Below are 15,289 nucleotides of genomic sequence, written 5' to 3' on the forward strand. Positions count from 1 at the left end.
GGCCATATTCCCAGTTCAACTTTTTTTTAAACTACATTTCTAGACAGTTTTCCACACTGGGCTAAGGAACACTTTCTGATAAGGGCCCATTTTCCCCCTGTCACTTGTTCTTTAGTCATGCTGCATCTTGGAGGGCACTGTAGCCCAGCCACCTGAGCTGCAATTCCTTTCTGTTTAGTTTTGGTTGCGGGGTGGTACAGAAATAAAGCCCTCATATTGTGTATGTCTTCTTCTGGAAAGAATGGAACTTACCTGGGCAACCAGTGGTTCAAACTAGAGTGTTGGTTTAGAGTGTTGGTTTAGGATATTTATTAGGATGAGGAGAAAGCTGGGATTTTAGTTGGAGGTCATGCTCCACAATTCTCCTCTGAGCTTCCTGGATCTTTGGCTTAGGGTAGGAGGATGGAGTCAGAAGCAACTGCTGCTCTGTGGGCTAGAGTGGCTGCTCTGTCCCACCTCCTGAAATGATGCAAATAATCTAGGACAACACATGACAGGACATCAGGGGTGACCCAGAACTTGGAAACAGGAACTCATTTTCTTCAATAGAGGTGTAACAAAACGCAACTTAGCCTGGACCACAAACAATCTTAAATAGAGGCTTAAAATGAAAGGCCTAAGTGCTGGCCACTTGTGGATCAAGCCTGTACTCAGGAGGCTGAGATCTGATCACAGTTCAGAGGCAGCCTGAACGGGCAAGCCCATGAGACACTTATTTCCAATTAGCCACCAAAAAGCCAGAACAGAGCTATGGCTCAAGTGGTAGAGCACCAATCTTGAGTGAAATAGCAAAGGAACAGCACCCATGCCCCAAGTTCATGACCCAGCACTGGAGAAAAAAAGAAGAAAGGAAGAAGAAAGTCCTCATATCCTAACATGCATATGGGAAATGATGGGTGAGAGATCCAGCTGCAACAACTAATTAGGCGATACTATATTTAGAAGAAAGGGAGACTTCAATTTGAAGTTTTGCAGGACACATGGAAATACACTTAACATTCCTAACATACTATGACAAAAATAGATCCACTTTCATCACTGAATCACTCAGAAATCACTTTATGCATACATTTCCAAAGCTTTCTCTTGCAGTTTAACTTCCCATCCACTGCTTAGATGAGTCCACATGGAGGCGAATAATGTTTACTTTTAAACTAATCCAGCCTTTATCCATGACCCTGGAAAGGGACCACAAATTCTCTTTGATAGCAAGAAAAGGAAGAACAGTAGAACTTAGAGGAATGCCACTCTCTCCCCTTCAGCCTGAGTCTTATTTCTTTTTGCTTACCTGGTGTTGCCTTGTACAGCTGTATTCAACCAGTGCTCGGAGCCAGGAAATGCTCTGCTCCCCTCTTCTCCTCCATAGGAGAGATGCATCCCTGTCTTCTTCCTTTTTCAAATACACACTCAGCAGGCCAGTCCCTGCTCCATACATGTGGTAGAAGAAAGTCAAGCAGTGTTTTCCGGGGACCCCTCGCAGAGGCCTGGATGAGAGTTGGGCCTTTTGTCCATACACCATGCGAGAGGCTTCAATGTACATGTAGTAACCTTAAGAGGAATGCAAAGTGGGTACATTTAAAAAGATCACAAGTCATATGGTCTTCTGTGATAGCTTTCCTGAAAATGTGGGTGACTTTTCTGTGGTGTGCTTTATAATTCTGCTGAGTATTTATGATTCAAGGAAAAGAGAAATGCTAAAAGAATGAAAACCCAAAAAGGACTTTTAATGTAATGACTTATCATTCAGTTTAATAGGCCAGAGGAAATTAACATGCCAGCATTATGTCACTGAGTGGGTGATTAGGACATCAGAACATATCTCACAAATTCATGAACAATATCGTGAAGCTTGTAAATGTTTGTGTACCCTAAATTTATGTGTTGAAATGCCAATTCCCAAAGTGAACATATTAGGAGGAGGGGTAGAGAGGTGATACGGTCATGAGGGTAATGCCCCCATACATAGTGTCCTTATAAGGCTCCCAGAGGCTCCCCCATCTCCTCTGCCCTAAGAGGTAGCCTGAGACAATGATTGTCTATGAGGAAGAGACCACTATATCTGCTCTTCACACCAAATCTGCTTGTGCCTGGATCTTGGACTTCCTAGCTTCCTATGAGCAATATGTTTATGTTCTTTATAATCTTCCCAGCCTATGATATTTTGTTAGAGTAGCACAAACAAACTAGGACACAGCCTCACTCTAAAGTCTATTCCAGCCTTTGTTGTTGCTCACACTCCAAGTGGTAGTCACACATCCCACTCTCCCTTTCCTCCCTCCCTCCCCATATCCAAGCTATCAGGAATTCCTGGTGGATCTACCTTTAAAACACAACCAGAATCCAATCCATTTCTCCTTGCCTCTAGTGTACTTCCCTGGTCCTGGCTTCTATAATTCCTCACTTGGACTCATACAACAGGTATTGTTTGTTCTTCCCATTGAACTGTGGCTACTGGGTTGGGATTAGATTGTAGGGAGTCTGATGCCATCCTATGTGTAATTAGTAGCACTATGAATGGAAACAAAAATAATTTGTAAGGTATCAAGAAAAATATCTGATGAAAAAAAGTGATATTTCACCTAGGCTTGGAGCTCTCAAAAGGCTCACATGAACCTTAGATAACATACCTAGGCTATAGTTGAAGCTCTAAAAGTAGGGGTGGGAAGTGCAGGGAGGGGGGCATCTCCTCTAAAAGATGCTCTTGCTCAGGAACCAGAAAGTGGAGACTATTCAGGCCTGAAACACGTTTTTTCCCGAATGAGGAGGAAGCAGTGGGTCTGTCATAAGTGACAGGTGATGTGAGAAGTTTCTTTTGTTTAGTGATGATTGTGATGTACTCCCAATGATAACAATGAGTCCTGGGTCATTCTGAGGTCTCAGAATCCAAAAGAACTCTTCATCACCCCAGGATCATTGGATAGAACTCTTTCCTCCATGGATACAAGGCACTAATTCATTTAGCCTTGAAAGGTAAAAGAATTACTCTGTGCCAGGTTCTTCCAGGGAGGAGAGGCTCTAACTAAATAAGGATGGCCACACAGCTTCCTCCACTGTTCCACTGTTTCTGTGCTTTGGACCACACACAGCTTCCACAGATCCCTGCAGTCTAGTGTGCTTTCAGTTCATGCATCTCTGAGTCTCAGGTGTCAGAGAAAAGCTATTGGCTAAGGTTTCTGGTTCCAGAGATCTTTGTGTTTACTATAACATATGAAAGGAAATCTATGCTGCTTGGTCTGTAATAGTGCTGCTTTTGGAAGAGAAGAGTCACATCCAGGAGAATGGGAATGATTTTCTGGGGACACTGATACCATTCTACTTTTCTCTTCCTTCTTCCTTTCTTCTTTCCTTCTTTCTATTTTCTCACTCATCCTTCCTCTCCTTCCTTCCTTCCTTCCTTCCTTCCTTCCTTCCTTCCTTCCTTCCTTCCTTCCTTCTTTCCTTCCCTCCCTCCCTCCCTGCTCTCTCTCTCTCTCTCTTTCTCTCTCTCTCTCTCTCTCTCTCTCTCTCTCTCTCTGTCTCCCTCCTATGGGCCTGGCACTTACTAGGCAAGCACCCACCATTTAAGCTATACCTTCAGTCCCTTTTTGTGATGATTATCTTCAAGGTAGGGCCTAATTCATGCCCAATTTATGATCATCTTCCTTGTGCTTTCTCATTTCACCAGGGACAATAGGTGGCTGGCACCAGGCCTAGCCATTGGTTGAGATGGAGTCAAGGCTGGCTTTGAACTGTAATCCCCTGATCTCTGCCTTCCAAATAGCCAAGATTTACAGGCTTGAGCCACCATTCCCAACTACCAATCTACTAAACACCAATATTCTTGACTTCTGCAATTATCCTTGGGATACAGTTTATATTTAAGGATACGTATGTAAGGTGACACTAATTTGGATCAATCCAGACCAATATCTATTCTTAAAAATGATATTAACAAATTGATTAAAATAGCAGTATTTTCCCTTCTGATATATGAATGAACCAATGGTTATGATTTCTCTTTATTAGTCTTCTGGACTTGCATATGATACTTCATTCCTCTGGTAAAGACCAGAGCACTGTGGAGGGCTAGTCTGTTTTACATATGTTTGGAAAGCAGGAAAAGCCCCACGTTGGCAAATTTTGCCACATTACAGCTTTAAGCACTGTCTGTCTTAGCAAACAAAAGCTCTGGGTGGGAGCCAGGAAGCTGCAGCTTTGACTCTGCAGACCTGCCCTCGTGTTCCTGCGCATGGAGGATTCCATTCTGTGGAAGGGATTATTAACTGGAGAAAACAAATTACTTTCTGTCTGTGGGTCATTGTTTAATATATACTGGGGATATACTGGATATACTGGGAGATCAGAGGCCCATCTGTTCTTTGCACAGCAACTGTGATGTGTAGACTCATAGACATACGCCATGTCCATAATCTGGAGCTGTGGAGCAGCTGTTCCTCCAGCTCATGGCTCTCTCACGCAGCCGCAGTGGGCCCCTGTGGCCTGTGTAAGAGGCCATGAGGTGGGAATAGCCAGCTGCTGTCACTAGACAAAAAGAGAAATCTCACTTCACTGTGAAAAAAGCACCTTGCCACAACTGCTAAAGATGTCTTTCATTATTGCTATGAAAAAAACTCTTCTTATTTATTTATTTATTTATTTATTGACAGTACTGAGGCTTGAATGAACTCTGGGCTTCATGCTTGTTTGTCAGATGCTCTACTGCTGAGCCATGCCTTGAGCCATTTTGAAACTTTTAAATGATTTTTAAAGCTTGTCTTTAAGAGCAGTTGAATGGATATAGAATTTAAGAAGACAACAATTTCTGGAGCTAGATGGTGGTGATGATCAGACAACAATGTGCATATATTTAACACCACTGAGCTATCTGTATGCTTAAAAATGGTCGAAATGGTAAATTTATCTGAGTGCTGGTGGCTTACACCTATAATCCTAGCTACTCAGGAGTCTGAGATCTGAGGATCATAGTTTGAAGCAGCCTGGGAAAGCCCATGAGACTCTTTTCTCCAAACACACACACACACACACACACACACACACACACACACACACACACACATTTTGCCTCATTTATTTAAAAAACTTGTCATAGAAACCTTCTCAGTGTAACTAAGAAGGATCTGAAAATATCAAAACTTAGCAGGACAAGATTGGTTATGGGAATACTGAAGGAAGAGAAGATCTTGATAAAACCCCAGCAAATTCCTCCACAGACTCTAGGCTAGTGAGGTAACAGTTAAATGCCTGGATGTCATGTACCCAAACTCTTGAAAGATAACGGCTTGAAACAGATTATAGGTAAACCACTTATTTGGCATGGTAAACATATTGTTTTGATTTTCTTTTGTCTAACAGTGTAGTGCATAAAAATTTCATTCTTTAATACTTTAATGTATTATTGATGTTTCACACAAAAAGAGAGTATTCTTGGAAAGAAAGAATTCTCTTACCCTCTCTAGTAGTACATTGTAAGATAATTTAATTCCTGTAAACAAGGAAGATTTCTTTTTTTTTTTTTTTTTTGTCAGTCATGAGGCTTGAACTCAGGGACCCAAGCAGTCAGCATCCCAGAGCTCTTTTTCTCAAGGCGCTAGCACTCTACCACTGAGCCACAGCACCAATTCCATTTTCCTCATGATTAATTGGAGATGAGAATCACATGGACTTTCCTGCCTGGGCTGGCTTTGCACTGTGATCCTCAGCTCTCGGCTTCTTGAGTGGCTAGGATGACAGGCATGAGCCACCAGTGCCCAGTAGAATATTTCTTGAATCAGTAAGTAGTGCCCCTCAAAGAAAGCAATGGTACTAAGGAAACGTTTTAGAGCTGCTTTTCTGGGAGGTACTAAAGTTAAGGAAGGAGGATTGGATGACAGATTATTCATGAAGATCTAGGAATGGAGACACTTGAGGACACCCCCCTCCCCCACTGGATAGTTATCATGTTGATTTATTTATTCCATTGTTATTTGGCCACAAACATCCCTACAAACTCCAGATAAATTAAAATAAATGTTTACCAAGAATTTGGACAGCCTGGCCTCATATAAATGTCAGTAAAAGTGCAATATCAAATCAAATGTTGGAAGGTTTGTTAAGACTTGCCTTTATTGTCTTTGTAAATAGCCTTGTGTGTCAAGAAACTTTCTGGTTCTGCAGGAGAGAGCTAACCCAGGAGTTGATGGCAGGAAATGGATACACAATTTGTCCTATGGGACAAATTCTGAAAACTCCTGGATGCAACTCACTCTCCACTGGTCACAAATGCCTTATTCTATTAATAGGAGTCAAATGATATGTCTATAATATTTTTGAAGGGGGAGGGGTAACTTTTATGTTTTTCTAGTAGAATGACTTGTTCTGTGTTTCCCAAGCTTCAGTTACACAAATACTGCATTCATATTTTTGTCTACTTTATGTAATACCTATGTTTAATGTTTCTCCTCTAATAGTTTATGTTAAAATATATTTACCTAAGGAAGAACTTCATATTAACCATATTAACATGAAAGCAGAAAACTGGATATAAATGGTTGTGATGTGCTGCCTACATGTTTTTCTTATTCATGCATATTACTGTCAAATTTAAAAATAGCCATGCTTTTATCACTTGAACTACCTTGTGGTGAATATAACACAATTTGGGACATATTGGCTCAATGTTTCTATTAAAACTCTTGGTTTCTACTAAGTAAATTTTACCAGTAGTTATAGGGTCTGATTTTCTATTTCATAGAAATACAAGCGACATAAAACAATGAGTACAGGAAAGTATGAAAAAGATAAACATAAAATTTCATAAAATATTCATTGATTATAAGAATAATAACACCATTTCAAGGGCTGGGAATATGGCTTAGCGGTAGAGTGCTTGCCTTGCATGCATGAAGCCCTGGGTTCAATTCCTCAGCACCACATAGACAGAAAAAGCCAGAAGTGGTGCTGTGGCTCAAGTGATAGAGTGCTAACCTTGAGCAAAAAGAAGCCAGGGACAGTGCTCAGGCTCTGAGTCCAAGCCCCTCCCAGGACTGGCAAAAAAAAAACAACAACAACAAAAAACCAAACCAAAACAAAACAAAAAAACAAAAACAAAACAACACCATTTCAGTGAAGTTTATGTCAAATCTTTTCACAGAATTTAAGTTAGTAATCACAGCAACACTAAGAGATTAACAGGGCACTAATGGTTTTGCATATGAAGAAACTGAGGCTCAGAGAGGTTATATACCCATGCTCCAGGTTCCATGATGACAAGAGAAAGAAGCTGATTGCTGTTTATTGGTTGGTTGCCTCATTAGACTATATCATGTGACACACTCAGATTTGGAAAAGTTTATCTGCACTGCCCCACATAAGTCATAAGTCATAAGTCTGGAATTACTACATATGCTAATGTATTCATTCTGATACACTCAATAATATGGCATGTTTTTAGTATTGCCTTTCTGGGCATCTACACTGGATCTATAGTTACTGACCATATAAATGTAGTTGTCTGTAAAAAAACACTTTTATATGCCTCTTTCTTTTTTTCTCCCTATATATGTGTTCTTCTAAGGGTAGATGGATAGACTTTAAGGATGCAAAGGGAAAAGGTAAGGTTCAAGTGTACAAGTATATCCTGCAAGTGTATCTACAAGTATATCAAGCCTATAAGAGATCAATTTGAAAGGACCTTGTGTCCACCAGACCCAAATGAATGCCCTGTATTCATCAAGGCAAGATACTGGGCTGATCGAGAGTTTGAGTCTAGCATTTTCCAAACATATAGAACAGAAGGGCTGCCATTTTTATATCCTGGCATTATTTTGTTGCTTCTATTTGAAAAGGAGACACAGAAGTTAGGTCTAAACATAACAAATAGCAATATTGACAATTAGAGACCTTTCTTTTTTGGATATAATTCTATTGTTGCTTAGACTGTATACTTAATCACTAGCAATTGTACTGTTACTGCCTTAGAAACCTAAAAGATAATCAAAAACTCTCTTGAATTCATTTAAGCAACATTTAAAATGTATTTGCTGCTTTAGTTGGTCTATAATACTCTCTGTACCTCCAGCATCTTAAAACTCTGAATTATTGTGTTTGTTAAGTAAATTAAACTTTTTTATTGTTTCAAAATATCTTCCCTGTTGAAAGGGAAATTTCAATAACATTAATCGAAGCAGTGTTACATTTGGCTCAATGGTAGAGTATTTGCTAAGCAAATACTCTAGGCTGGATTCTGAAAAGCAAAAGGGAAGCAAAACAAAGCAAAGAAATTTTAAAGAATCCACTTAGGTGAGTTCTACCAGAATCTCTACTACTGATGTTATCTTTGTAATTTTCTGTGCACTGACTTCCAGACAGTCACTTGGCTTTATTTATTATATAAGTTAAAAATTATATACAAAGGTGCTTCATTCAGCAAGTCTGTTTTTGAGTACAATGCATCTCAATCAATGTCACCCCTCCCCATCCTTCTCCCCCTTTTCTCCTTCTTTTAAATTCCCACTTGCCGTATTCAAAGTTGAGCGGGAGGGGGAGAAATTGCTGTCCCTTCCACTGCAAAATCACATTGCATTGGTCCTAATACCTGTCATAATGGACTTGAATAAAGCCTGCTTTGCTACAATGTAATAAGCATCATTGAATTTTTTTCTTCGACACAATTGTCTCCAATATTATTACTCAAGATGGAGAGTCACAAAAGGGAAGACACAGACAATGACATAGTCTGTCAGGTAGTCTAAAGCCAAAGGCTGTATATTGTTTTTTCTTCCTCTTGTCACCCCCACCCCTTTGTTTTGGTGCCAGTTCTGGGGCAGAAAAGAAAGCCAATCTTCTCAAGGCATTTGTCGAACTCTCAACTTCAAGAGGAGAAGCAGCAAGAGGTTACATGCAAATCAAATTGGAGTTTCCAGTAATCTATCCAACTTAAGAGATAAAAATTTTTCCATCGAGGACATATGATAAATATCAGCCCCTAATTAAGTTCCAGAGTGCATTCTTGGAAAACCAGTGATAGACATAGAAACAAGAAGCACAACCCTGTGTCAGGTTGGTGAGTTCTCTAGAAGTCTACTTGAGAATTGGTTGAAGCCTCTTTGGGGGGAAAACACCATCACTGAAGGGTTCCCTACCTTTTCAATCACACTGTGTAATATTCAGCCAAATTTATCAGACATTTTAAGAAATAGGTGTAGGGAAAACAAGTGATCCATATGTGCAGTGATCACTCAGGACTGTAAAATTACTGATTAATAATTTAATAATATCAGTATTTAGTAATATAGTTGAGGGTTGGGAGTATAGGAACAGAAGTAGGCCATTTTCCCAGTGTGTGTGTGTGTGTGTGTGTGTGTGTGTGTGTGTGTGTGTGTGTGTGTGTGTGTGTGTCTGTGTCTGTGTGGTCATGGGTTCAATCCCAGCACTGCATGTATGTATGTATATATGTATGTATGTATACACACAAATATACACACTACATCTATGCACTCTCTATAATCATATCATATAGATTATATATATATATATGTTCAAGAAGACAGATAAAGTGAAGAATTAAAAATCTCAAATCTGTTAAAAAAAACAATTAGGGGCAATGAAGGGAGCTTTCAGCATGATGGAGTTACAAACTCTGAAAATCAGAATCTCTGTAAAGCAATGAGAATGCTGGCCAAATAAAAAGGAAAAGGTCAAAATCAACTCTTTGAGAACTCTGGGAATTAGCTAAAGGCTTGCAGCAGTCCAACAGTGCCTGATTAAGAAAGCAGATTGAATCTTGCTAAGCAGAATGACCTTTTCACTTGTGCTAGTCCTGTCCTACCTCTCCTCTGTGACAGAATTGAAAACCTCAAGCTCTATAACTAAGGCAGCTATAAGAAACATTAGCCCAGAAGCACCTGGAAGAGGAAAAATGGTGTAAAACTTCCTGAAAGTTCCATTCCTGGATAATTGGCATTATTTGACCTGTGTGGCAGCAAACTGAAGAGCTCTCTTCCCAGGGCTTGTTTTTGTTTAACCTGAGATGATATATTGATTCACACACACACACACACACACACACACACACACACACACACACACACACCTGACATATTTATAGCTTGGCTTTTCTGAGCTTTTCTTTTTTATTTAATGGAGGCATATTGACTGACTATCTAATGCAATTGTCTCTGAAGCAGCTTTGTATGCCTCTCCTCTCTCTCCCTCTTGCTCTCCTCCCTGCATGTGTTCTTCCAAGTGTAGACTGACAGGCTTTGAGCATAGGAAGTGGAAAGATAGAACTGACTCAGAAGCAACTTGATAGATGCCTTATTTTGGGTTCAAGCCAAGCGCCTATTGCTTCTTGACTTTTGTGTCAAGCCTTCACAAGTCATCCCTGGCTTGAATCTCTAGACAATCAGTCTACACCTATGTGAATACAACCTGGAAATCAAGGAAGAGTGTGGACAATGGTGATGGGTATATATCTCTGGGCAGTGAGAGAGAGAGGAACCTTTGGATAAATACTTCTCCCTTTCTCCTCCCAATTTATGGTTCTGAGACCCACATGGTTTCTGAGATTTTCTCACATGAGTAAGCAACTGGTTAGATACAGCTATGGCCACATCAATGACGAGTCCTCGTATCAGATATCTTCCTAGTCTTTGTTGTAAGGCCTTTGCCCCACACACCTGCTCCTTGGAATATCTCCAACATACTACATGCATCCAAGTCTACTGTCTTGGGAATACTGGTTGACATTATTCTGCATGCCAACCAAGCATAATGACTTACAGTTCTGGAAAATTGCCCTGTTGTTTAATGGCTTTGTGCCTCACACCTGCTGTTCCCTCATCCTGAAATGCTTCCTCATTCCATTTCTGACAAACTCCAATTCATCCTTCAACACACTCCCAATGACAGCAAGCGCTGCCTTTCAGCAGAGTTTCACCATCTCTAGAGCTTAATCTTCATCATTTTGCTGGTTACAATTCTGCAACCTTTGTGCCTTATTTGGTGTATAATGTATATCAAGTACTCAGGAAATATGTAATGAATCAAAATTTTAGAGGTCCAAGGACTCTACTATTAGTGACCATTCCTAGTTTTAAGACATTTGATACTATATACATGTAGCTTCTCTCTGAAACTGTTATCTTTAACAAGTAAAAGTTGTATTAAAAATGTGTCTTTGAATGGGTAGCCCTTGTGACCTTGTGATCTGGAAGCCAATATAGCAGCTTCATATAGCTCACCCTATTAGATAGTAGGACAAGAGGAAACCACTTCTCTATTGGTTGAGGTTATACAATAGGTGCATAAGATGTATTCCTAGACTTGAACTTACACTATTGGTATACAGATACTGGAGCTAGCTTAAAAATATAGCTTCTTTCTGCCAGATGAATTTTTAATGATACTCATGAATACCATTGCTATAAACATAACCTTTTTAAGATAAGACAATTCCCTCTTTTGGTGTGAAATATGTTTGTAGTGAGTTTATATTTCCATGTGAAAGTTGAAGATGCTTTCACCTCAGCTACCATAGTCATTCTGTTATGTGTGATCTCTGAGTACCATGTCGGCTTGGGGACTGTGATGAAGTAGCATGGAAAAAAATGTGGCCATTATAGACAAGCACACTATAATGAAGCTCAGGCTCTCCTTTATCAGTTGCTACTTTGTAATGAGGGCAGGGCACTTCACTTCTCTGAACTTCCCCAGTGGGGACCAGGTAGTGGTAAGGATATAAAAGAAAGATTCCCCAAACAGTGCCTGCTGGGCAAAATATTCAATGTATTTTTGCTACTCTTATTATATCTCCCAGTTCAATGGCTACTAAAGTAATTTTAAGAACAAAAAATACAATGCCAGGTGCTGGTGGCTCATGCATATAATTCTAGTTACTCCAGAGGCTGAGATCTGAGGATCATGGTTCAAAGCCTGGTCAGGAAAGGCGTTGAGACTCTTTTTTTAAAAAATAATTTTATTTATTTATTTATTTATTTATTTATTTAGTCAGCCCTGGGGCTTGAACTCAGGGCCTGAGCACTGTTCCTGGCTCCTTTTTAAAAAAATTAAATTAATTAATTTATTTTTTGCTAGTCCTGGGCCTTGGGCTCAGGGCCTGAACACTGTCCCTGGCTTCTTTTTGCTCAAAACTAGCACTCTGCCACTTGAGTCACAGCACCACTTCAGGCCATTTTCTATATTTGTGGTGCTGGGGAATGGAGCCCAGGGCTTCATGTATGGGAGTCAAGCACTCTTGCCACTAGGCCATATTCCCAGCCCCTTTTTTTTACTTTTTTTTTTTTTTTGCCAGTTCTGGGCCTTGGGCTCAGGGCCTGAGCACTGTCTCTGGCTTCTTCTTCTTCTTCTTCTTCTTCTTCTTCTTCTTCTTCTTCTTCTTCTTCTTCTTCTTCTTCTTCTTCTTTTTTTTTTTGCTCAAGTCTTGCACTCTGCCACTTGAGCCACAGCACCACTTCTGGCCTTTTATATATAGTAGTGCTGGGAAATCAAACCCAGGGCTTCCTGTATACTAGGCATGCACTGTTGCTGCTAGGCCATAGTCCCAGCCCTGCCTTGAGACACTTATCTCCAATTAATCACTAGAAATATGGAAGTGGCGCTGTGGCTCAAAGTTGTAAAGTGCTAGCCTTGAGCAAGAAAGAGCTCAGGGACAGTGCCCAGACCTTGAGTTCAAACCTCACAAATGATAAAAAAAAAAAAAGAGCAAAACCAAAACATTTCCAACCCAGTGCCTTACACCTGAGGGTATCTTGGGTTCAGAATAGCAAAATTTGTTTTTTCATTTGTGGTGTTGCACCTAGGAATAAAGAATTTATAACTTGTAAAAGACTTTATGTACTTAGAAACTGAAAGGTTTCTCAAGAAGCTTTTGGGACTCTGTATTAAAACCAGTGAAATGAAGAATGAAGATGACGACCACAGAAATCATTTACTTAAAAATCAGCATTCTGTGTTGTGTACCAGAGAGTTTCATCTAATGCACCAAATACTGCCTCAGAATAAATATTGAGCACGTTAGGAAGGTTTTGTATTTAATTTTTGCTGTGAAGTTTTACCCCAGTCAGCTGAAATATCCTCAAGTTTTTCAAAGAGACAAAGCAAACAAAGTACATTATTTTCTTTAAACAAAGCCACACCAAGCTAGCTAACATATGCTTTCATAATCCCAAAATAATCTAAGTAAAGGAGTAGAATTCTGAGTAATTTAATATCTATGGCAATACATTATTGTTAGAGTTTGTGGATGAGAAGGAAGTAGAACAGACTACGAGTCGAACAATCCAAGTCCATAAAGTCAATTTATCATAAGGACACAAGAAGAAGACAAGGGCTGGGTGGTCAGTCCATTAAGAGTCTACTTTCAATGTGCAGTGCTTTGCACTAATCTCTGGGAAGAACTGTGTTATGGGGTGACATATGTCTCTCCAAATTATGTATGTTGAAGTCCTAACTTTAGTACTTCAGAATACAACTATATTTGGAGATAGGGCATTTAAAGAGTTAATGAAGTTAAAGTGGGGTTAGTAAGGTGGGATCTAATTCAATGTGGTGAGTGTCATATGAAGAGAGACATCAAGGATACACTGGCACAGAGGAAAGGCCACGTATGAGCACAGTCACTGGTGAGGCAAAAAAGCTAGAGAACAATCTTACAGACATCCTGAATGTAGACACTCTCTGAAGACAAGTGAGTAGGTTAAGTAGTTTTCTCATTTCCTGGATAACAACACAGAAACTTACAGGTTATAAATGACATTCTCAAAGTCTCCTAAAGTCCTCAAAGTCAGAAATTCAGGAACTTTAGGGTATTTTAAGTTCAAAGTCTCCAGGTCTGTTGCAATGTTGGCTTGCAACAGACTTCTTCCCCTCTCTAAGGTTCCTTCCTTCCACTGCTCACCACTGTTGCTCTTCCTGTCTTTCATATCTAAAGCATTGCATGAGCTTTGTATTCTAAATTCTCACTTGTACTTATTAAACTTCTACACCATGGCTGTCTTTCATGCTACTCATTGAAGTGCCTCTTATTGTTATTAACCTAGTTAGTTACTATTGATATTTTCCCAGAAAAAATACACATATATATTGCATCCAAATTCCAACGGACTCTAGCTAAAACTTAGTATCAACTTTTCTCTACTGCTCTTGAAATAAAACGATTCCTTCCCACAATCTCACTTTATATATTGCTACATAAATAATTACTCTTACATGTGCTAGCAAAAGTTTATAGATTCATTAATTCATTTATTCACCCCATAGACATTTTCACATGTCTATTATACAGAAGATGTAATGTTAACTCTTGTGGGAATTTACAGTGAGTTGTATAGTATCCTGCCTCAAAACATTGCCAATCTGAGCCAATAAAAATCAATTGTGATATTTTTGTTGGAATTATTTCTTTATTCTGATTCAGTATCAAAAGTCTATGGGACATAGCTACTATTGTACCTTCCTACCGTAATAGGAGATCTGTCTATGATTGAAGTCAATTCAGAAATGCAAGCACAGAGAGGTAAAGCGAGAAAAATTGCTTCATAAGTGTTGTTTTTATTCCCTTAGTCCCTTTCCTTTTGGCAGCACTGGGATTTGAACTCAGAGTCTTGAACTATCTAGCTAAGTACTCTATCACTTGAGCCATGTTCCCATCCCTTTTTTTTGGCCAGTCCTGGGGCTTGGACTCAGGGCCTCAGCACTGTCCCTGGCTTCTTTTTGCTCAAGGCTAGCACTCTGCCACTTGAGCCACAGCGCCACTTCTGGCCGTTTTCTGTATATGTGGTGCTGGGGAATTGAACCCAGGGCCTCATGTATAGGAGAGGAGCACTCTTGCCACTAGGCCATACCCCCAGCCCTCCCTTTTGCTTTTGAGTTAGTTTTCAGATAAGGTCTTATGTGTTTGCCCAGGGTCAACTTCAGACCATGAGCCTCCTACCTGTACTCCCCTTATAGCTGGAAGCACAGGCATACATAACCATGCTTGACTTGTTGGAAGAGATGGAATCTTGCTAACTTCTGTGTAGCCTGACCTCATACCTCCCCTTCCAAGTAGCTGGTATTCCAGGCATGAGCCACTACATCTAGCTCCATGCTGTCCTTTTTCTGTTCCAAAGTCCAATAATAGATTTCTTTCCACTTAACTCAGTTTGAATTCTATTTTCTGTTACAAGCTATCAAAATAGTCCTAACATATATAGTCTTTCTATTTATCATCTTAACTTCCGGGTATCTTTGCAGATAAAGCCTCAGAGGTTCTGGGAGCTCCCTTATAATTCTTTATTTAATGCTGAAAGTA

At 39.8% G+C, this 15,289-nt stretch overlaps 1 protein-coding gene across 2 annotated transcripts in view; it reads right to left on the reverse strand.

The window, feature by feature from the left end:
* The window catches only part of Mamdc2 (MAM domain containing 2), a 152,504-nt gene that overhangs the window by 8,449 nt on the left and 128,766 nt on the right, over nt 1–15,289 (reverse strand). Inside the window, exon 12 of one of the 2 annotated variants that reach the window (XM_048332783.1) lies at nt 1,289–1,548. In XM_048332783.1, coding sequence (XP_048188740.1) covers nt 1,289–1,548 — 260 coding nt within the window. Of the gene's footprint in view, nt 1–1,288; nt 1,549–15,289 lie in introns of those variants that run through there. The other variant, XM_048332791.1, reaches the window with a different exon arrangement.

The sequence above is a fragment of the Perognathus longimembris genome, chromosome 1, assembly GCF_023159225.1.
Source record: "Perognathus longimembris pacificus isolate PPM17 chromosome 1, ASM2315922v1, whole genome shotgun sequence".
In the NCBI taxonomy this organism is placed as follows: Eukaryota; Metazoa; Chordata; class Mammalia; order Rodentia; family Heteromyidae; genus Perognathus; species Perognathus longimembris.